Genomic DNA, 25,485 nt, shown 5'->3' with positions numbered 1-25,485 from the left:
AAATAAAGTATAAAATGACCTATAGGCTGTGTGTATAAGGTGTATTTGAAACATAAATTAATTTCATGTATGTACACAAACTTTGAGCCACAAAATGATTGAAAATATTGTTTAAAATTGCATTCAGGCTCTGTGTATAACGTGTATATGATTCATAAATGCATTCTGTGTTTAGATTTGGGCCCTATTCCTAAGACATATCAATATGGTATGCAATTATTCCAAAATACGGAATATTCCGATATCCAAAATACCCTTGGTCCCAAGCATTTTGGATATGGGAGACTCAACCTGTAATATCATTTATTATTCTTTCTTAAGAAAGGAATTTCCTATTTGGGGTCCTGGGTTTTATTTTTTCCCTAATTTGTATTGCAACGTCTGATTTTAATGTTGTGGCTTCTGTATACCCTTCTGCATTTCAAACTAGATTTTTAACCCTTTACTTCTTAAATCAGTAATCCAGTTACAAAGGGTAGTCCGAAATCATTAAAGGGAATTGGGGGTGTTCTGTGCATTTTAATTTTGTGATTGCAATTAAAGCTTGTTGCGCTAAGACTGCTTTTAACACACTATATAAGACTTCAGAAATGTATGGTTTAGTGCACACGTTAGCACCCTTGCATAGTGTCCGAACATCGTTTTTTGATCCTTTACAGAATGAGTTATTGCAAGAGGGTTGCTGGAACCCCAGGTATCTGAATGTTGCCGGCATAGTGGACGCTGTATCGGCTTATTATTTGAGTGCATTTGTACATGAGGCCTGAAAACACACAAATGCGGTTTTACGTGGGGGTGGTAACAGATGTGTCATATATTGTTTTTTAAAAGTAACCTTGTTTACTTAAGCATTGCTGTGAAATTATGTTTGGAGCAGACTCTGTGCAAGTATATCATTAAAACAGAAAAATGTATTCCCTAGCTTCCATGGGGTCTGTTTTAACTCTCCTGCAGAGCTTTGTGAGAACTTCCCCCAGCAGCTGTAATTACTTGGAATAGATGTGTGTAGTAGCTGCAGCAGAAATGTTCCAAGTCTGTGCTCGGAATTCTGATTCCAGGCCAGACATCTGCTGGGAACTTCAAGTAATTCCTCCCAAGCCCTAGTCATGTTTCATAAAACACTGGTTGGTATTTATTTATTTATGTACCCCTCTCACTGTTCCTAGAACAAGTACTGCAGAGAGGGAGGCCTGGTTACAAAAAAAAAAAGAGATTATTTTGTCAAGGTTTCTGAAATTTTAAAGAGCCAGACGTGACATTGCAATGATGAAGTTTATGCAGCTGCCGCTCCACTCCGCACAGACCTTCGCCTCCTGAACCATTCAGCATTCATTTCTGCATTAATAGTGTATTTGCTGTGGGCACATATCTGTCATATAAACATGTTTATGTACACAAACGTTAGGTAGAATCTGCTCCCAGGCTCTCATTCACTACAATAGAACTTGGCAGGCTGATGATTTGACCAGTTTCATGTTTTTCGGGCGTGCCCAAAAATCTTCTCTGTTGATGGCCATTTTTGGACCCGGTTTATTACTGCTGCAGAAATGTAAACAAGTATACTGGTCCAGTTTGATCATCCAGGTGTGTTTCCCAATTTTAATCCTGTTTTTTCTTTTGTTTAGTGCTGTGCAGAATTTTTTCCCCAATTGTGAGACCCGCTTTAGGTGTTTTTTTTTATTTTTTTTTCGGAATTGCATCAATGTTGTTGCACTGCACAAAGTAGTTGACCCTTTGTGCTGTATTAAAGATTATACTGTAATACATTTCTCACCCGTAAGGCAGCAGAATAGTGATTGCAAATATGGAGTGCAAAAGACCGACGTGCGTTACGGCGAGGCCATGCTAGTCTATGCTACATAATCGTGTCCTGTCATACAGGAGAAATGTCGTACTTCAGTACCGCTCCTTTATAATATTGCTTTTCCTGGCAAATAGAACCAGGAATCAGACATTGCAACCAAGTTACATGGACTTTTTTTTTTTTTTTTTAATAGTGCCTTATTATATAAGGTTATCATCTTAGTGTAACTGATGCTATTTTCTGTTGCATTATAACAAATGGTGGATAAAGTGACTCTGGCTGTGCTGGATTTTATAGCTGCTGGCAGTTGCAACACACAATGGCTGTCATAATTGCATGCCACTGCTTGTGTGCCAGTTACTTAATGAGCGTTCTGCTTAATCTGCTGGCAGACGGTAAAAAAAAAAGAGAAATTAAAAAATAAAGATGTACTTTAAACATGCAAACCCCTCCTGCGAGTTGTCACGCAAATAGAGGCAGCACAAAAATGAATCTAACGAACCTAAATGCTGCGTTACGATCTATATTGGAACATGTTTTTGCATTTGTGAGTAAAATAATAACTTGTTGTTCCACCTAGTATTTATCATTCTGTTTCTGATCATTTATTTCTGGGGGTCCCTGGAGCATTTGTGTACACTATGTATTGTCACTGGGGAAGAGCGCTTGGATGATTCTGTTTTGTTCTGAAAGCCACGAACCATTGATCTCCTCAGAAAATGTTGCCATGCTGATGGCATTAAGAAATAGCTGAGTGGGGCAGTGTAATCTGGCTGGATATAGATGTAAATTTTTTAAAGACGCTAGCAGATATTGCCCACTTGCTGGCTGGACACAGATATAATTGTGTCCAGCAATGCACTCTGAGACACAGCACTCTAAGTCTCCCCTCTCTGCTATGTTCCCGCCGTACAAACGGCGCCCTGTCTCTTAAAGACAGAGGAGGAATCTCTGTTGCTGTGCCTGTAACATAAACGTAAGCTCAGCACGACTCTGATTTTGTCCATCAGACCCCTGGAGCAGAATCATGCCGGGTGGCATGTAAAAAATGTCGGGTGAAATGCCCATGAAATTGATCCTGAGGAGAATCACCGCATGTACAGTTGTTCATTTTCTGTACCAGTACTACACAACACAATAAAAAGAGAGCTTGGTCTTCAGTCTACCTTTTCACCTGTGTCAACATTTATTGCTGTTTAACAAATATTTATTGTACCATCTTTTTGTTGCCAAGAAAATGATCATTTGTCAGAACAATTAGATAAGGCATTGTGTCAGTTTCTCCTTGGTAGTAGTCACATTCCGGAGATCCCTGCAGTTGAGATCCCACTGACCCTATTTACCACTGCCATACCTAACTCCCGTAGGGCCAATGCGGACATCCCCCTGTCTGTGCGAGATGGTTCTGCCAAACTGCAGCAGGGTCTAGAGCTCGTGAACATTCTGCTAGTGGGAAGGGGAATTTTAATAAGAGTTTTACTGTTTTTATTTTTTTGCTGCCAATGTCCACTGTGAATGGTCACGCATGGTGTCCAACATCAATCTCATAGTCTCAAAGATGTGAGAAATATACAGGATCATTGCAGTGCACCAAAAGTGCTGCAACTGCAAAGATAATAAGGCCTTTCAATGTATGGTAATATATTTATAAAATAATGTATTCTTGTAGTTATGGCTTGTGGGTAGTGGAATAATTATTTCTCCTCTTTACCTACCTTTCCCCTCTCTTTACCTACCTTTGGCCACCCTCTCCGCGTGCCTTGGCCACCCTCTCCGCGTGCCTTGGCCACCCTCTCCGCGTGCCTTGGCCACCCTCTCCGCGTGCCTTGGCCACCCTCTCCGCGTGCCTTGGCCACCCTCTCCGCGTGCCTTGGCCACCCTCTCCGCGTGCCTTGGCCACCCTCTCCGCGTGCCTTGGCCACCCTCTCCGCGTGCCTTGGCCACCCTCTCCGCGTGCCTTGGCCACCCTCTCCGCGTGCCTTGGCCACCCTCTCCGCGTGCCTTGGCCACCCTCTCCGCGTGCCTTGGCCACCCTCTCCGCGTGCCTTGGCCACCCTCTCCGCGTGCCTTGGCCACCCTCTCCGCGTGCCTTGGCCACCCTCTCCGCGTGCCTTGGCCACCCTCTTCTCTCGTTTTTCTTTTTTCTCTCTCCTTTCCAATCTCTATTTCTCTCCTTTCTTTTTGCCGCTCCTTTCTGGTATTTGAGGATTTAGATCTCCTTTGTATATGTATCTAAATACCTTTTCATGTTTTGTGTTGTTCTTACTATAACAGCTTTGGTTGTCTGTCAAATACGGTTATATGCAGCATATGTTACATATTATCTTAGCCTACATCACAGCCAAACATACAGTAAAAATACCCGCTTTGACAATTGAGCGGGTAACAGGTTCAGTGAAGCCATAACAGCTGTTTCAAGCTGTTTGGGAGGTTTATAAATGCACCTGCTGCTGTGTTGACATCCGCAAATATTTCTCTGTATAAAAGGCTGATTAGCTACTATCAGAAGACTTTGCAGTTGCTGAATTCATGTTGTAGCTGCGATTTCATGCTTTCTGCACTTAATAGCAGAATACTAGATTGCATTTTTTTCTATTTGTGTTTGTCTAAGCAAATGTGTGCTGCTTGCATTTAGAATTTAGGCAGTAGGTGATTGATATGCTGATATAGGCTCATACTGTAGCTTTTCCATTGGCCTCATAAAGGTCATAGTTCCTTTTAGCTGAGTGACCTAGAAGAAAGGGTGAAAATAAATGTATCTCTGTTACATACAGCTTTGCACCTACTCTCAACTCCTTCCCCTCTCACACTACGCCTTCCCATTCTCCTCTGCACATCACATCCCAAAATGCTGCTTAGTCTTTCTGTTTGTATTCCGAAATACCCTTCTGATATCCCTCATTCACGCATCCTCCCTCACACACACACCACAACACACACACTTCCAAATACCACCCGTACAAGTATTCCTAGGCCCTCCACTCGTACCACATATCCACTGTGTTCCTTGGACTACAGACAAAAATTCCTTCCCTTGCTCTGTGACGCTCTTTCCCTTCAAGACAGGAGGGAGACTGTGCTGGGAGACTGGTGCTGTGTGACGATCAGAGGAGGTTGTCTGAGAATTAGGCTTCATATCCACCAGGGGTCCAAATCATTCTCGTTTTTTTCCTTGTCAGCAGGCTCGACCGTGCAATACATTGCCATGTATTGTTAGCATTAATGGCTTTTACGGTAGACTCTTAGGGGTCAATAGAACAGTGTGCGATGATCTCGTGGGTGGGAGTCATCGCGACAACAGCCGCACTGGACGGCAGCCTGAACTCGCACAAAAGTGCTCGCAGCCCCATAGGGCTCCTAGCAAAATTGTGCGAATTCAAGCTCAGAGAGGGGTGCGAGGTGCGGGTGCCCTTGCCGGTGTTTTAACATTGTGGCAATGCAACTCGCACCCCTCGCAAACAATTAGATTGACCCTTTAAAATGTGTTTAGCTTTGGTATTGAAGATGAGAGAAAAAAAAAGGAGAGGGGAAGGGGGGGGGTTTGGAATCTATATTTCTAATAAAAACAAGAATACGTACCGTTTGAGTACCTGCCGCTGATCTGATGTGCTAAGTTGCAGGAGGCGCGGTATTATTGTTACTTTTTTGTGTTGCTTCGTGATGCATTCTGCTATTGTCTCACATTTATTGTGCAGCTCAGCCCATTCTTTTCAGATATATTTTGGTATGTAAAGAATGTGTGTCACCCTCAGAACTTGCTAACCACAGGAGCCGCAGCCAGTTGTTACGTGTCTCTGCTGGTTGGGGTTTTATTAGTCGTTGTGACTGTGGTGTAGGCAGTTCTATATAAAGCATGCTTCCTGTCAGGAAACTACCTGAGGCCTTATAATTAAAGCACCATGAGTACACCTTGTTTAACACCGCACACACCCAGGCCGTATATGCAGGTACGCCTATGACCTGCAAAACATTTGTTTGCGCCCAGGTTTCATTACACATTATTGAACAACTCCATGACCCAGAATATCCAATTAGTCAGGTCACCGACAAGGTAGTTTTAGATAATGCAGCCATGATGTACGTGTGACTACCTTGTGCTGTGTCTCATGTCATGTTTCTGCTGCGTGTGCTTAGGGAGGCATGGTTTACACAAGTATTATTTGCACAAGGTCATACGAGTTCAGCAGGAGTGGATTCAAAGTTCACAACTGTAAAGCACAGGAAGTACTAGAACTGCTGGAGATGATGTGGTTATTGCTAGACCCTCAGGTAACAGAGTACAGATCCATCACAAGAATCATGGAAAAGTGGACAAAAGTCTGATTGCAGTTGAATGATCCATCAAATAGTTTTTTATCCTTCCCAACAAAAGTCACAATCTAGATAATGTTTTCATTAAGTTACTGCAATCACTGTCATAGGTGAACCACAGAAGAAGATGGGCCTGTGAGTGAGCTACATGATTCATGGCTGGCAGACACTGTAGTTTTGCAGCATGGAGAGCCAAAGAGCAAAATCACAGCATGTGCCTTAACTATGGCTTCATATTGATATCATCACACTGAAATAGGAACTGGCAGCTACTAAAGAATACAAAGTACATAACCAGTGCTATAGAAATGGTGTAAGGTTGTTTATTTATTTATTAGAGCAGAGACCCCACCATCACAAAATAGAATTTTTTTTTCTGGGCGGTGTTTTGATTGAATTGGTCCCTTTTCTCATTACCAGTGTAAAAAACAACTAATAATTAGTAAACCTTATTTGTCAAATTATTAACATTTTCATATTACTTTATTGCTACCATCCATATACAATGTTGTGTAGAGATAGTAAGAAGTGCTAATGCGTTTCAAGAGGTAAGTGAAATGCGTTGGTGGCGTTCTTTGATTCTGCAGTCACTTTACATGGAAGATCTGATTTCACTTATCCCTGAAAATGCTTTAATAATTCACTTGTTGCTGAATAAGGTATTCTTTTGGACTGATGCAGACCATAGTGAGCACAGCTTTCTACAAATCATTGCTAAGGTAATGACTTGTTGGTGTCTGCCTCCGTTGGCCTTCCGGGAGTCATTAACCTCTAGTTACACCAGCTTTCCAATACCGCACTTGTGGATCTGCAGTGCAATTCACCTAAACCTTTCTTTTGTTTATTTTTATATTATGTAAATAATATGATCATTATTCATATCATTCCTACAGTTCTGTTTTTTTTTTTTTTTTCATTTGGCAAAAATAAGGTAAATGAAATACAAACATGACAAAAATGGTGACTGTGGCTGCTTGTAGTGTGCAGCGAGGTGGAAAAGTTCAACTTTGTTTTTCACAGGTTCCCTCACATGTTTGTTTTAGATCAGTATCTTATTGTACAAAAGGCAAATTGTTATATGAATACACTTTTTTATTTTCTGATTGAAGCTAGCTTTTTTATTTTGCGATAGAAGCATAGGTGCAAAACACACAGTTCAGCTGTGGAACTATAAAGCTCAGCATGTCCTGCCTCATTGCTGTACTTCAGAAAGCAGAAATGCTGTTCAACATAAGAGTATATGAAAGAACAGTGAAATGGATGCACCATATAAATGTCTTTTCAGCCGTAATACCTCTGAATTCAACTTATTTTTTTTTTTTAAGTATTTTATTTTAATGTACTTTTTACTCTTGTATCCACTTAGTTAATAGCATAACAACTGGTGTAGGAATTACTAATTGCTGCCAATTATAGTTTATATGTAGTATCTGTTAAACTGGTTACACACTATTCAATGTATCGTACGATATATATAGTTACAATGCGGATCAGAACAAGATATATATATATATTTATGTACAAATGGTATAGTGTGTACGCCTGAACTGTCGTTCATCGTATCGTCCCATCTGCTGTGCTGCACAGCAGATGGGATGATGAAATGAGTGACTCAGGATAGTTATATGCGACATATATACACCGACGTATGCAGTGTGTATGGCGCGCGCTGTATCCGTTACTTCGCATCGCTGGGTTTCACTGTCACATGGCTTTTTAATGCTAGTAAAATCACGTAAATGGCATGGTAACGGCACCCATTTGTTGCTACAACTGCCGTCCTGAGTGTTTGCCCACTACTACTTGTGTTCACTGTAGATGAACACACTGGGTAAAAAGTGTGTCCTATGAGAGTCGTGTACAAAAACTGCAGATATTTCATGTATATTATTCAGCTCTGTAAGACATACTATTGATATTTGTCCATAACTGGCTTTATATTATGAAGCTTGCATGCAAGTGAACAGTCACAGAGGAACTCGTCATCACTATCTCTAAGAGTACAGTGCACTATTAAGCATCAGTTGTTTATTCACATTCAGCCTCCATACTGTTCCGCTACGCTGCATTTCTATCTAGGCCTGGAAATATTTTTTGTTTCTTTAAATGAAACCTTGCGACTTCCTGCTGATATCCTCTCCCCCCTCCCCTTATTGAAATCTTTACAGTTTTGATGAATACACAAAGTAAATAATGTATTACAGGCATGATTGCCCAGCGTGGGTTAATTTGCCTCCCACGTTCCGTTTTAGGGCACACCTCCTGCTCACTAAATAGAAGTGATGTACAATTAGCACCTAATAATACTTTTATTTATATCACTGGTTCCCAACTCCATTCCTCAAGTTCCCTCCAAGTCATGTTTTCTGGATTCTTTAATCATGCACAGGCGAGTTAATCTATCTTGCTTAGTACTTATCCCACTTGTTTCTGCAGGTTTGAAATACTGAAAACTTGAACTGTTGGGGGTACTTGAGGGCTTGGGGCCTATTTATCAAGCATTCTTTTCATATAATTCCTTAGAAACTGTAGTTTCTGCATAATTGTATGAATTATTGCTATGTACTAATAGCCTAATGCAGAAGATTTCACAGAAATCTACAGAAGGCTAATTAGTGCTGCAGATCACAGTCCCCATTATTATCAATGGGGACTACGATCTGACCCCTATGTACCAAACTCCAAAAACTGAAACTTTTCAGAGTTTGGCCCCATTCATTTACGCCGTTTTCAGATAATTTAAACTGCTTTAAGGCTATGGAGGCTTTAGTTCCAGAGGAGAGATCTACTGATCCCTGTCCTGCAACCTCTGGCTAGTTCCAGAAACTGACGCTACATGCACTGCCACGATTATTAATTAATATTAATTATTTGTATCGCGGCGGATATTTTCATTTTTCATAAAAATGTCTCCACTATGTACTAAATTGAACCCACAGGGATGACCACTGTCCCTGCAAGTGACTTCCCCAGCATTTTGAAGGCGTCTTTCCCATTTTTAAAGACTCCTGCAGGGGAATCTGACACTCCGCATTCGCACAGTGACAGTCTCCAGAACTGGTCTGGAGAGGGATCGGAAGGTCTCGCTCACGTGAGTTAAGTTGGGTACACACCTAGCAGATATATCTGCAGATATATCTGCAGATGATGGTTGTTCATACACACTAAACAACCATCATCTTCCAGCTAGGTGAGGGTCCCACTGGCCCACGACCCCCTCCCCATGGCTGCCGCTGTAAAGCTGGGTACACACTGACAGATACATTGGCCGATAAATTGATCGGCCAATGTATCTGCTGCCCGTTGGGTAGTGTGTACCTGCTATATGTCGGTGAACGCCGGCATTCACCGACATATCGCATTGGCTGTGCTACACAGCCGATGGACAGATATGTCTGCAGAAATATCTGTCCATCGGCAGGTGTGTACGAGCAGTCTACAGACAGCCTGTACACAGACAGCGGCAGCAGTAGGGAGGGGGGTGAGACACGCCCCCCGCCCGCCGGGACACTCCCCGTGGTCGTCGGGACCTGAGACCTGCGGGCAGGCACAGATGATGGTTGTTCAGTGTGTACGAACAACCATCATCTGCAGATATCTGTATAGTGTGTACCCACCTTAAGTGTACGGGCGGTCGGCTGATCGCCCGCACACACAGCACGATGGACAGATGTATCTGCCATCGGCTGTGCAGCACAGCCGATGTGATATATCTGTGAACGACGTCGTCCACACATATAGCTGGTACACACTGGCCGACGGGCATACGATATATTGGCTGATCAATTGACTGGCCAATATATCTACCAGTGTGTACCCAGCAAAAGCCTCCAGAGGCTAAAAGCAGTTTACAACATCTAAAGATGGTGTAAACTAACTGGGTAAATGCTTTATAAATAGACCCCTAAAGCCTAGCAAGTACTCGCTCCTAATTGAAATCATTAATTTCTATGAGAAGACTGAGGCAAAGTCACATGCTTTAATCACTACAGCAGTTTTAAAACATTGCCAAGTGTCCAAAGCACTCAGTACTAACATGCTCTAATTGCATTCTAACATTCTTGACCTCCTAATGTCCATCTGACCATGTGCATACCTTTTTCAAGCTTTGAATCTACAGCAGGATTGTTATTTAACATATCTGGCATATATTGTGTAAGGGCTGGAGTTATTTAGTACATAATTTTTTTTTATTTTTTTTTTTAGTATTTTTCAAGTACGGTCTCAGCCAAGCTCACTGTACACTCTTATCCCCAGCAGAAGAGTGCCACCTAGTTGCCATTTCATTATGAAGGTTATATAATGCTTACTTTACATTTCCAAAACAAACTTTTAAGGGCAGTGTACACTTGGTTCTAAATGTTTCACCGACAGAACTAAGGGCCTGATTCAGCAAGGATCGCAATTGCGAATGTCGCTGCATAATCGCACACAATGCTGCTGCGAGAATATGCTTATGTCTGCCACCCCTCGGCTAGCATAGAGACACCCACTACGGCTTTCTCACATCCATAATACTTCGCAGTCCTGCGTATACATCGCTGTCCTGCATATATATCGGTAACATCGAAGCATATCGACCCCTCACGCACAATTACAGCAGGTTTGACCCATTGCAGAAATTGTAAGTCTCATCGCACACAGTGAGTACTGAAGCTGCCTAGCAATCATAGTGGCTAATTTATGCACACCCATGCAACAGCGTTCAAACAGACAGACAAGACTTAACCTCTGTGTTCGCGAGAACCGGCATTCTCTGACTAAAGTGCCGGCCGCGAGGTTGTTAGCGCCTTGCTAAGCTGGCAAAAAGCCTTGCGGCCGGCACTTTAGTCGGATTTAGTCGCAATCCTGAGGGTGCGAGAAGAAATCCTGTAGTCGCACTAACAGCGCACTGAATTGAATAGCTCCGGGAGCTCCCTCACGGCGCTGTCAACAGCGCACTAAATTGAATCGGCCCCTATATAACTGTTAATAAATAATTGCTGCCACTATGATTGGAATACTTTGTAAAAGTGGTAAAAAATAAAAATCGGCCCCCTTCATAAAATTGTGTAGTGATTTTCAATTTATGTCCCAAAATATTAGCACATTATGAATCATTTTTCTATACAACACAACAGCCAGGGCCACATAGTAATGAGCTATTTAAAAAAACAAACCTGTAAGAATGGAGATTGTAGTACAATATACGGCCAGTGATCTCTACTTTCTGTCATCTTACATAGAGGGGAGCCGTTGCGGTTTGTTTTATATAGTTAATTTTTTCTTTTGAATAGCATTTACCATTGTGTGATGTGTTTTCCGTGCTTTTGAGTTGTCTGCTGTATAGATGAATAAACGCTGCTGTGTGTGTTTGTGCTCTGCTCCTTACAGTGATGCTGCACCCAGTGATGGAGTGTATATGTATATATATATATATATATATATATATATATATATATATATATATATATAGTGTTCCCGCTAGGCTGTTTTAGCGGGGCGCGGCGCCCTGCCCTCCTTCTGGAGGGCAAAAAGCACCCTGCCCTCCAGGAGGAAGGCAAAAAGCACCCTGCCCTAACAGCCTGCAGGAGCCGTTCTCACCCGCGGGACGCAGTGTCCCGCGGGTGGACAAACATGCGGTGACCCGGTCACCGCCGGAGAATAGACACCGGGCGCATGCGTCCGGCGTCTATTCTCCCTTTCTGCAGCGCTTGGGGGCTGCCCGGCATGTCCGTAAGCGCCGGGCACGCCCCCAAGTATGAAGAAAAGGGGACGCGTCTTACAGACACGCCCCCTTTTCGTAGCCACGCCCCCTTTTCGGGCGCGCGCGCACAACATTGCCCTCTCTAGCTCCGGCGCCCTGCCTGCCGCCGGAGCTAGAGGGAACACTATATATATATATATATATATATACACACACACACACACACATACATAGCTGTATAGATTAATAAACGATGCTGTGTGTGTTCGTGCTCTGCTCCTTACAGTGATGCTGCTCCCAGTGATGGAGTAAAAACAGTTACTAGCAAATGACAGGGACAATCTCCAAAACGCTGGGATGTAACTGGAAATGTCTGGGCCCCATTGCATAACTGTGGTGGGATCCTCTACATCTGGGCTATTCAACATGCAGCCCTACAGCTGTTGTGGAACTACACATCCCAGCATGCCCAGTCAGTGTTTTATCATTCCCTAATGGCAAAACTGGAAGGGCATGCAGGGCTATGTAGTTCCACAGCAGCTGGAGATCCGAATGCTGAATACCTCTGCTCTAAATGCCATGTTAATGTCATTTCCACTACAACGTCCAGTGTCTGCCCCATCCCCAGTTAGTAAAGGGACCCGACATATGCTCAATCTGCCTCCGTCCCATCCTGCCCTGTCCATCCTGCTCTGCTGCTCTCCGGCTCCTACTGCACATGGATGTTGGAGATGGGACCGACCTCAGCAAATAAATAAATATATATATATATATATATATATATATATATTATATTTATTATCTTTAATTCACTTCTTATTCTGGGACAAGACTCCCCTGTGCTGTTTGGCTGTGTAGCAGTCATATGGACAGATATGGCTGTAGTGGATAAAATATTTAGTGCTTTCTAAAGTCTTGCAGAATTAAAAAAAAAAAAAAAAAAAGATCATTCATTTAATTTGGATATCACATGCCCCCTCACTCTCTGCCAGCAGCCTTGTAAACAAGCAATGTCTCTTAAGTGAAAAGTGAATGAATTACGTTGGCAGTAGAACATTACAAGTACTCTGCTCTCTTGGAAAAGCCAAGCTTGTTAGACAAAGCAGTCCTGTTTAATCAATAGGAGACCATTGTTTAATGTCTCTTTATGATAGGCCTGTATTCTGAGAATCAAAAGGCAGGTGGCACAGCAGCTGTAAATGGATATGGTAAAAATATACGTGCCCTGCATGGCGAGAATATTTTTCTTCTATTGTGACTTTGTCATTTATTGGTTTTCTTTTCATTTTCCGCAGTCAGACTTTTTACGTATTCATTTTTAGAGATTTCCTTTAATATTTAACTCATAATGAAAATATTTAGCTTGCCCTATGCTGCTCTTTTCATGGTAACAGCTGGATTTTTATTTTCTATTTGTGCAAAACACATCTACCTAATGTTTACGGTACAGTAGTTTGTTAGCTAACAATAATAAGCACATGACGGGAACGTATGACTTAGAGGTTGTTTGAGGTTCTCCAAGAGCCCCCGCATACTATTGTAGCCTGTAATTCTCAATTAGGCTACAGCCTATATATATATCGACTTGTCAAAAAAGCTCAGGACCCCAAAGTTGTAGTCAATGGTATACAAGACTGTACTCCAAACCAGCAAGCATCTGTGGTGCAAGGTTCATAAATAAGTAGTATGTCACACTCCCCTCCTCCTCTCTTTGCTTACTATCCTGAGTGCTGGTCCTGTATCTTTCTCTGAGGAGGGGGTGAGTGTGAGATATAGATATATACAGGCATCAGAAAAGTGCATGCACTACCGCAGGCCAAGTGACCAACATTTCCCCTGCTCCTTCACAGGGTAGGAACGGAAAAGTGTCGCCTCCCAAGGAGAGGAAAGCAGATTTCGCGGGCCATACACTGGGACATTTGCATCTGCGTGCGTTGCTGGTTTACGGCTTTCATCGTCATTTTTAGTAAAGAACGTTCAGGAGCGTAGTCTGCACCCCTTAGCTATCTGACAGTACCCTGCTAAATTGCAGTTACGCTTCTTCTAAAGTGTAGATGCGATCTAATTGCTAACGACTTTTTTTGCTAGGCGATTTGGGCCGAATGGTAATTAGCAGGACTGTAATGAAATTATGGAAATTAAATATTGTAAAATACAAAATCCCTTTTGAATAGAAGGCCAAATCTCTCAGTGGTCCTCCTAATTTAGATAATAGGATGTAACTTGAAACGTTGAGACAGAGGCTGTTTGTTACCATTAGAGTAGATTTTGATAGCTCTGTCTCACATACTGTGTCTCTGGGGGGGTCACTAGTTTGCTGTGTGCAATTTGAAGGCTTTTGAGACCTCTGACCATATCACAACAACAAACCCATGAGCTTTGTTTTCGTTCCAGTCTTTATGCGGAAATAGGATCTTAAAAACTTTTGATGACCTCTCTGGAAAACTGCAGGGTCAGTTGGTCTGATCACATAAGCCATATGGTAACCTTATCTATGAGAGGGGGGCTGAGTGGATCCTGTGTACACAGTTGGGAATATTTGTAATACTTGCTGGCACTGCTGAAAGACACTGGGGGGTCACCTCAAGATCACATGTGTATTTTGTAAACCATGGATTAGTGAGGGCTAGGTTTTTATGCTTGGTATAAATGGAGCAGCCCCCACCCCACTCCCACAAATCACAAAGGTTTATTATTTTATTCATATATGTGGAAGTGATAAATTCTGCTTGATACAGACTTTCAATTCAATGCTTGTACAGGTCTCTCGGGGTGGGTTGGTACCTTGTTGTCTATATATTGCTTCTATGGTAAAGAGAGAACCCCCTTCTGATTTTATTTTTACATATTCTAATATAATGTCACACACATTCTGCAGCCTGTTACAGAGAATATTTAGTTATTTGGGAGAAAATCAGAGTACCTGAAGGAACCCATGCAAAAACTGGATAACCTACAAACTCACAGGGCCTTGATGGGAATCAAAACCAAGACCTTAAGGTGCCCACACACATACCGATGTGATCTCAATCACACTATGTGTACGATTTCCCCCGAACTCTCCCCGGGAGCTCCCTGGCAGTCCTGCACACGATTTGGTCTGAAAATGCTGTCAGTTGGACACACGATCTATCGTTCCTCCTAACTACTCCAGTGCATCCTGACTTGAGATTGTCAGATCTGCCCTACAGCACGGCAGATCTGAAGATGCGAAGTGCGACCTGCATGGACGCGCATCGCATCGTGATCGTGAGTGGGGACTCACGATTTCTTCACGATTTGGCCATATTTTACACGATCAGTCGTTCCAATGCGTTGGAAATGGTCAGATCAGGCAAAATATCGCTATGTGTGTGGGCACCTTTAGTGATGTGAAGCGACAAAGTAATCATTGTGCCTCCATTGCTGCCAGTAGTGGCACAAATTTTTTTGTTGTGTGGGATGGACTCACAGGGGGGCAATTCAATTGTTTGACAGAATTCGCTCCCGTCTAAAGTAGCCGGGAGAGAATTCAATTGTTTTAGCCCCCGTGCTGCACTTATCGCGGGTTTCTGCTCGTACCCGCATGAGATGCCATCAGAAATCCACATAAAGTAGGGTTGGGCGAGAGTGCAGGCACTTAGCATGGGAGAAGTTGCTTTACACGGCTAATTCTGTGCATTCCCATCAACAGCGTGGGACTGGTCGCGCAAACAATTGAATTATCTCCTAGCCACTTTAGACAGGAGGTAATTCTGTGAAACGATTGAATTGACCCCCAAGTGAAAGAAGCTTTATTATACATTTCACAGTCCTCTCTAATATTTGGCGTGTGGTGGACTCCCACTCTACATATATAATAGTTTCTGTGTAATGGGTATTGGCTAGGATCTCTTGGTTAAATTTACCCTCATTTTTATCTCTCATAAGAAAAGACTTCAAGTAGTGGTATTCTGTTCAGAGCTATGGGCACGAAGTGCCTCTGGACAGGTCGGATGAAGGCACTCTGGTGGTGCATACACACGGGACGTCAATGATAACGATACCGTTTAACGATCTACCGGGTGTGCTGAATGATCGATATCGACCAAGTTGGCCGACATGCATGGGCGATGGACGATATCGTTATCGTCCATACGTGCCCTCGCATCGCAAGTCAGTGAGTTTGAGGCACCGAAAAATGCACAATATGATCGATATCGTTCATAGTGTGCATTTTAATCGTACCGTGAGTACGCACCTTGAGACCTGGTGTGAAGATTGTGTACTGTTAAAGACTGTTAATTCCCTTGAGGGGAATTCAAGTCAGCTTAGAATAGAGAACGGGGATATTATATAAACATACACCAAATAACTAATAGAGTTTAGGGAGGAGTACTGGAGTAATAATGGTTTGTAGAACAAGGGTCACAGTTAAATATTGGTAACTTAAGGAAGAACTTGTGTAATAGGTAATAGACCAGGGATGGGGAACCTCAGGACCGGGGGCTGTATAAGGCCCTCGTAATCATTTGGTCTGGCCCTCAGAGCTTTTTTTTGCTGGCCTCATCTGGCTAGAAGAGTGCCTAGAATTGCACCCTGCAGACGGAATCTATGCAGCAGTGCCGCCTGGAGCATCCTTAGGACGCTTCAGATGGTCACTCCGCTGCCCTTACAGCTCCCAGGAGCATCCTCAGGATGCTCCGGGCAATGCTGTAGTCACCGGCGACTGTGACCCTGCACCCATATGACGTCACGTGGAGGGGGCATGGCTTGCATTGGGCCCGCAAATAATGTTCTATATATTAAAATGGCCCTCGGCAGAAAAAAGGTTCCCCACTCCTCTAATAGATCCATGGAATAGTTCCCTTGCATGGGGAAAACGGAAACCATATTGCTATTTTAATATTACACTTGCATGTATGCACTGAGCCTGTGATAGTGGTGCTTTGCCAAGTATTACTCATGTTTGTAGTATTAGCTGTGTATCTGTTATACAATGTTGCTTTATATTACCAGTAGGCTGGTGGTTTGTTATTGTTCTTCTGCCTCAGTGGTGTCACTGGTCTGTAATGAATGGCCAGGCTGCTTTCTTATGATACTGCTTCATCTCACATATGTGGCTCCTCCATTCTGCTACTAAGTGACAGGTCTTCCTCATTAGTGTTTCTAGAGTTTACTAAACCAACTTTTGTTGTGGATTTATAAAATACTGCCAAACCATTGCATTCATGCTACTGACACTCACATAGCGATATAGTTTGCATAATACAGCTGCTATGGTACATTATATAGCACACTGCAATGGTATACATTGTACATTATACCTCAAGCTGCCGTGGTTCACATACATTATGCAGCAAACCACCCTGGTACACATTGTGTGATATACAGCACACTGCCCTGGTACACATTGTGTAATATACAGCACACTGCCCTGGTACACATTGTGTGATATACAGCACACTTCCCTGGTACACATTGTGTGATATACAGCACACTGCCCTGGTACACATTGTGTGATATACAGCATACTGCCTTGGTACACATTGTGTGATATACAGCACACTGCCTTGGTACACATTGTGTGATATACAGCACACTACCTTGGTACACATTGTGTGATATACAGCACACTACCTTGGTACACATTGTGTCATATACAGCACACTGCCTTGGTACACATTGTGTGATATACAGCACACTGCCTTGGTACACATTGTGTGATATACAGCACACTACCTTGGTACACATTGTGTGATATACAGCACACTACCTTGGTACACATTGTGTCATATACAGCATACTGCCTTGGTACACATTGTGTGATATACAGCACACTACCTTGGTACACATTGTGTGATATACAGCACACTGCCTTGGTACACATTGTGTGATATACAGCACACTACCTTGGTACACATTGTGTCATATACAGCATACTGCCTTGGTACACATTGTGTGATATACAGCACACTACCTTGGTACACATTGTGTGATATACAACACACTACCTTGGTACACATTGTGTGATATACAACACACTGCTCTGGTACACATTGTGTAATATACAGCACACTGCCCTGGTACACATTGTGTGATATACAGCACACTGCCCTGGTACACATTGTGTGATATACAGCACACTACCTTGGTACACATTGTGTGATATACAGCACACTACCTTGGTACACATTGTGTCATATACAGCACACTGCCTTGGTACACATTGTGTGATATACAGCATACTGCCTTGGTACACATTGTGTGATATACAGCACACTACCTTGGTACACATTGTGTGATATACAGCACACTACCTTGGTACACACACACTGCCCTGGTACACATTGTGTGCTATACAGCACACTGCCCTGGTACACATTGTGTGCTATACAACACACTGCCCTGGTACACATTGTGTGCTATACAACACACTGCCCTGGTACACATTGTGTGATATACAGCACACTGCCATGGTACACATTGTATGATATACAGCATACTGCCATGGTACACATTGTGTGATATACAGCACACTGCCATGGTATATATTGTGTAATATAAAGCACACTGCCATGGTACACATTGTATGATATACAGCATACTGCCATGGTACACATTGTGTGATATACAGCACACTGCCATGGTATATATTGTGTAATATAAAGCATGTTGCCATGGTACACATTGTGTCATATACAGCATACTGCCATGGTACACATTGTGTGATATACAGCAAGACTGCCATGGTATATATTGTGTAATATAAAGCACACTGCCCTGGTACACATTATTTTATTGAATACAGCGTCACGATAGTGTAAACATTGTACGTTATACAGTATGTCTAGCCGCGGTGCTATATCCAGTAGACTGCATAGCAAGCTCACTGCTTAAAATAAATGAATTTTTCTTTCTTGGCTAACGTGGTGTCTACAGTCTGAATTCAAGGCTTGTACAGGATTCCTAGCCTGCTCCTATTTATTACTGTATTTGTGTACACTTCAGGGAGCTACAAGGATACTAATCTAGTATTTTTCTTGTATTTATAGGATGAAGTAGACAGTCTAAATCCAGTTCTCAGGGACAACCCCCAGCTTCATGAGGACGTGAAAGCCTGGGTTAAAGAACACAAGGTTCAGGAGATTTTTATGCAAGGTAAGTGTGTGGCAATACATTCATGTTAGAGTGAGTAGGATGCTTGGAATCGCTTGTATATGTGTCAGTGTGTCCAATTTGCCAGCGCTTAATATTGTTTTTTCTCTTCTTTCATTTGGAATTATCCACTTTATTTCAGGTGCCACTTTCACATCCTGGCACTTGTTGTGTAGTATGATTGCTGCTTATTATATTGAGCAATTGCCACTGGGGTTTCACTATATCTTTGTCATTGTCTATAATTAGATGTACAATCCTTAAGCTATACCTAAATTACTTTAAAAAAAATCACCCACATCTTCCTGCCTGCTGCCTCTGACCCAACTGCCCCTTCTCTGTATATAGTCTGTAACATTGTTTCTCAACTCAGTCCTCATGGAACTCTACCAGTGCGTGTTTTCAAGGTATCCTCAGGAATAGTTAGTACCACCTGTAGATCTATTGTGTTAGTCAGTTAACACACCTGTGCTCCAGCTAGATGATCTGGAAAATATGCATTGTTAGGGTTCCATGAGGACTCTGTTTGATAAACACTGGTCTGAACAGTTTTAGGTCTTGTTCCAGACTTGGGGACCTAATGCAGCAAGGTAAGGGCAGCACACAGTTCTCTCAGAGTAATACAAGCAGGCAACAAAAATGTTCCAAGCATTATTATCCTGAGATGTTTGATTGTCTTACATATGGAGATCTCTGGGATATTGGGATATAGGGTGAGTGAAGTTTCTTTGTATGTTCCCTGATGACAATGTGAAAAGTTGGAACGTTTTTTGTTGCCTGCTTGTATTATTTTGAGAGACCTGAGTGCTGCCAGACAGAGACACCATATCTATCTGTCACAATCCACAGAATCTTTCCTATAGCCTTTGTGCTGCCTGCAGCACTGAAGATGAAATTGGTCATATTTTAAATATAATTTTGTATATTTTAGTCACGGCACATCACAGTATAGAAATATTAAGCTCCTCTACCTTCATAAGCAATATATTTTAGTATTTTGGTATCTCCTTTGAGTTATTGACTGATTTACTGTAAGTGAAATTTATACAAATGAATGTAATCTAATTAAAATCACATTTTCTTAGCTTGAGATATCATAACATATCACATTTCCGTAACATAAGTGATAATCACACATTATGCTTCTATGTTTGCATAGAAGGCTTTAGCTTAACTCTGCCTAATGCCTTGCTTTTGTAGCTCAATTTATACCCCTTTCAGACTTAACGAGAATCCTGGGAATTTGGCCTGCCTCAGCCAAATTCCCGGGTAGCCGTGTCTGTCTGAAAGGTACCTACCCAGGAACACGTTCCTGGGTAGCCGCCCTTCAATCGACCAGGGAAATTACCCTGCTCATGTCTTAATGGGAATTAACTTCTCCCGGGCTGCACCAAGCAGCTTTTACATGGAGTTGACAGCTCAGCACTGCTGCTCACCAGCGCCGGCTGGCTGTGTACAGAGAACCCCAGTCGGACGCGGCACAGGACCCCGGCTGGACGCCGGGGACACCCGTGCTGGAGACTGCCGACCGGTCCCAGCCATAGTAGGCCACCCGCACTCCCGCTGGACCACCAGGGAATTAGAAGACATGTAAAAAAAAATTATAAAATAAAGAATCTGCATTATGATTGGACGGCTTCCGGCAGCCGAATGATGACATCATCATCATCAGCCAGAGAGGGGATAGGCTAGGAGGAGCAGACGGCAGAGAAGAGGCAGGTAAGCAGAAAAACCCTGCTCTTGTCTGAATGGTGCTACCCGGGAATTTCCCGGGTAGACACTGTAGTGTGAAAGGGGGGTCTCTACCAAATACCCGGGAATTTGCACAGGAGAAATTCCCGGGTCTGATCAGGAAATTTCCCGGGTTGTAAGTCTGAAAGGAGTATTATTTATTTTTAATTAATCTTTAGGGTATAGGTTCCCAAATTCGGTCCTCAAGGCTCCCCAGCAGTTCAGGTTTTGGAGATATCCATGGTTGAGCACAGGTGTTAAATCAAATTGACCGAGGTACTAATTAAGTCACCTGCACTCAACCATGAACACCTGAACTGTTAGGGAGCCTTTAGGACTGTGTTTGGGAACCTCTGCTTTAGGTAATAATGTGATATAATAGTATGCTTACTGTGTATTTGGCTTTTTTTCATCTTTTTAATTAGGATATGAGAATCAGTGCCTCTTACTTGGAATAATAAATATATATTAGATTAGACACCATTATGTCGACCACTGTAAAATGCTACTTAACTACTGTTGTTTTCTAATTTAAAGTAGAATTTTTGACAATATATTGAAAGATTTGAAGATTTGTGTGCATATATATATATATATATATATATGTGTGTGTGTGTGTGTATGTGTGTGTATATATATATATATATATATATATATATATATATACACACATGTGTGTGTATATATATTTATTTTCTCTCTCTCACCCCTATTATAGATCCCAGTGGTAGAGCCCACCACCATTGACATTTGGCCAGCACCGTGTTAGTGCCCCCACTACCCATGAGTCGCTGTATATTTTTAATATAGTCCCCCTTCCCTCAGGCAAAAAAAAAACTTTTTGTGGGGAATATCCCCCCCCCTTTTCTCCAGTGCCAAAAGATGACCTACCTTTACCCTCCTCCCCTAATGGCACAACACTTCCCCCTCACCTTATTGCAGAGCATAGCGGAGTGTGGGGCAGGGGGGATTTATCATCAGTCCTAACTGCTGCAGTAGATCTCTGCACATGTAGAGATCAGCATATTTGTGCTCGCACTTTTGGTGTAGGCGCATGCGTCCTGGAGTGCCGCTCGCACTGCATTCTGGGGCCCGATTACGTTAGTGATGTCGGCGGTAGCAGGCCGCGTCATCACTTCCAGGGGTTCAGAGCAGAACGGATTTCCTCCATAACAGACAGGGGACGGCACAAATGCATGGGATGCCACCATGCCAGCTGAAGCCCAGCTGGCTGCAGTCACATCCCATACGTTAGCCAGGTAAGTGGTTAAAGCATTTTACAAGTGGTGGCAGTACAACTGTAATCATGATCGTAAATCATCATGTTTACACTTGTTGTGCTGCCGCCTCTCATAAAATACTTTTAAGTAGCATTTTACCGCAATCGACATACTGATGTCTAAGGTCTGGGGTCTCCATATATAGCTTGTATGTATCCCGCCAGTTGGATAGATTAAGAAGCTAGAGATGAAGAAAATCCATTCAGCACTATGGAAATTTGGCTGTTAATTAAGGTGCCGAGATATCTGGGTCCTGGGGCTTTGATTCTGATGCTAGTGTTTCCCAAACATATATGCACTGTTTATCTGTATAATGTTTCCTTTTCTTGTTATGTACAGAATTAGGTAATAACATTTGATTGTAGCCTATAGGGTAATTCTAACAAGAAATTAACATTTGAAAATTTGAAGGTGAGCTAATAGAGAAGTAGACAATAATGAGCACTTTGGGGTAGATTTTCTAAAGCTTCTAAAACAGAGAATTGGAGGTGTGGCCCATAGAAACCAATCAGAATGTCTATAATTTTCTAGAATGCTATAGAGGAATTATAGCTAAAATTTCATTGGTTTTGCTATGGGCAACACCCTCCACTTTTCATTTTTAGAAGCTTTAGTAAATCTACCCCCCTGCCTGCGCCAAGTATTTCTCGGAATGTGGAGCCTAAGCATGATGTAATAGTTGGAATAGGAACAAGGGGCCTTCCCAGACATGGATTTCCGAGTACCGAGATGTCATTGTTCTTTTCATAGGTCCGTATTCCTTAAACGGCTACCGAGTGAGGGTCTACAGACAAGACTCTGCCACCCAGTGGTTCACTGGTATAATTACTCACCATGACCTTTTCACCCGCACTATGATTGTTATGAATGATCAGGTGAGTTGAACATGTTGGGGTTTTTTTCCCCTCCAGTGCTCCTATGTATTAATTATACATTATGTCAGTGTAAGTTTCAACTCCTCATTTTTTTTGGCATTATATAAAAGCAGGCTATTATTCATTTTCTGTACATTTAATGCTGTGCATTTAGGTAATGAATCGGCACCAGGCAGCTTGAGTTGGAAGCCAGAAAGTGCCAGTGGTTGTAGAATTGCATTATTGACACATTTTTCATAGTATTTGTACTATTGTTGTTTTTATTTTATCAGCTGAACATGATTGATAAATATAGAAGCACAGTGTTTGCCTGACTCTGGTTATGCTGAGTACACTCTATGCGATATGTAGTTCGTTCAGCTGACGCACGGCGTCCCATAGTGCATCTGTCCATGTGTACAGACGATACATCTGTGAACGACGTTGTTCACAGACGTTGGCCCTGCAGCACAGCCGATGTGATATAGTTTGTAGATGTATTGTGCATCTGACTGTGTGTACAGGCGACCTGCCGATCGCCCTTACACTTGCTGCAGGGACCGCTGACACTGACCTCTCAACTGGGCGGCCCAGACATGTCAAGCGGCCGATTGGTTACTGTGTATTGACTTCTCAATCGGCCGCTCGTCAGTAGATCCATGGGTCGGCGGACACAGTGTTTACCCAGCATTAGATTTGGTCTTGCAGCCATGCTTATATATTATAGGCTCACATAGTGAAATAATATTCTACATGTATGTTGTTAGTTTTATGTTAATTGATACCTGAATTATTGTGGTCTATTGTCACCTTGTATGTTCTTTTGTCTTCAGACTATATTATCCTTTGCATGTGGTAAAATCTACATTGTTAATATGCTGGACTTCATCATAATTGTAATAAACTAGCATCCATGTATCCTGTATCGTCAAAATGATCTTGTTTTAATTTGCTGGGGGAAGAAAATGAATATTAAAATCCTATGTTTAATAGAGACTGAAGGGGAAACAGATGCATGTAATGTAGTATTCAAATTGATGTATGCTTTAATATAACAAAAACACATTAAATCACTATAAAAAGGCTGATCTGGAATAATTGAGGAAGAACGAATACTTCTATGTACTCCTATAAGTAACTCGTATGTGTACGTAATTGAGTAGGCAGCTGAAGAACATCCTTAAACAATAATACCAAATGCAGCCTGGATGAAATAGGTGGTTCAAATGCAGCTCCAACACATTTCATTCCCAGCCTGGAACTGTCTCAGGGGTATATAATTAAAAAAAACTTGATATCTACCAGCAGTATTCCGCAAGCTGTTTGTAAGCTTTTAATAATTATTCTGTTACAAAAATTCTAAACCTTGCCGTGTTTGTGTTTTTAAACCAGGTTCTAGAGCCACAGAATGTTGATCCTTCTATGGTTCAGATGACCTTTCTAGATGACGTTGTATACTCTTTGTTGAAAGGTGAAAATATTGGAATCACATCTCGACGCAGGTCGCGCTCCAACCAAAATAGCAACACAATTCATGTATGTACTTTTGTCACTTACATTCTTGGTGCTTAAATTAAACCTTGATTTTAATTTCCAGATAGCAGTTTTTGTACAATTCTGTCGCAAATTTGTCTACAGCGCTCAACTGTCAAACTTTTATTACAAACCCTAATAATGTTGTTTGCAGGGTCATTATACACGTGCGCAAGCAAATAGTCCAAGGCCAGCAATGAACTCGCAGAGCTCCACAAAACAGAGTCAGCACCGAAATGCCCGCTTAAACAAGAGGAAAGGGTCGGACAGCAGCATGCCCGATGAAGATAGGATTAAAGAAGATAGATATGATGGTACTGGTAGAGGAGGTATGCAAAGCTATAATAATGTGTGTGAACATTAACCTTTTGCACTTGGCATCTTAATAAATGCTCCTTACTGGCTCTCTGCTTGCTCAGTCCCCACTTCACATTGTGATGCTGCCTCTGTTACATGTAGCCCAGTCCCCACTAATATCACATGGGTGGATTTATCACATTCATCTGCTGGAATACTCTGGGTAAAAATTATAATCTTGGCTATCACAGCACACAAAGGTGCCCTGACCTTAGTCAAACACTCCTTAAAAAAACATGTATTCATAAAGGTGAACCACAAAGGGACACGTTTATCTTTATTTTGTGTGTCAAACGTACATCAGATAATTGCTCTTTATCCCTCTCTTTTCCTTTTAGGTGTGTTTTGCCAAAGGCAAGAAGCTCACTTTGTGTCTTAGATATGGTCCTTTGTATGCAAGCTCCCTTCTCCTGTCACTTGACTTATTGGACTGTATTTCAGGATGCGTTGTATCATAGAGAGTAAAAGCAAAGCATCCACAGATATGAATATCACTTAACCATGACAGACTGAAGCCTTGGACCCTTGGTGCTGATTAGAGTTTATAGCCATTGTATATACTAGTAACACAGATTATGCTTCTCTATTGTAGTTTAAGTCTTATTTCAAGGACACGTGTGTTTGTAATGGTTGAGTGTAACCAGTGAAGTTTTAATGGATTGAAATGTGACATTGGCTTTTGTCCTGGCAGTTAGTCAGTTTTGTAGTCAGTATGCTGACAGTCACAATACCGACAGCGGCATCCCGACGGTCACAATGTCGGCGGTAATGGTTAGGCAGCAGGGGGAGGGTTAGGCTGCGGGAGGGGACAGC

General features: G+C 42.3%; 1 protein-coding gene across 2 annotated transcripts in view; it reads left to right on the top strand.

Annotated features, from left to right (window-relative positions):
• JMJD1C (jumonji domain containing 1C) overlaps positions 1 to 25,485 on the top strand; it is a 271,779-nt gene that overhangs the window by 192,762 nt on the left and 53,532 nt on the right. For both annotated transcript variants that reach the window (XM_088450484.1, XM_088450485.1), the window contains 4 exons: positions 18,815 to 18,920; positions 22,679 to 22,803; positions 24,175 to 24,318; positions 24,470 to 24,644. In XM_088450484.1, coding sequence (XP_088306610.1) covers positions 18,815 to 18,920; positions 22,679 to 22,803; positions 24,175 to 24,318; positions 24,470 to 24,644 — 550 coding nt within the window. The remainder of the gene's footprint in view (positions 1 to 18,814; positions 18,921 to 22,678; positions 22,804 to 24,174; positions 24,319 to 24,469; positions 24,645 to 25,485) is intronic.

Source organism: Taudactylus pleione, unplaced genomic scaffold, assembly GCF_031769625.1.
Source record: "Taudactylus pleione unplaced genomic scaffold, aTauple2 ptg000518l, whole genome shotgun sequence".
Taxonomy (NCBI): Eukaryota; Metazoa; Chordata; class Amphibia; order Anura; family Myobatrachidae; genus Taudactylus; species Taudactylus pleione.
This window is presented reverse-complemented; position numbering and strand designations above follow the sequence as displayed.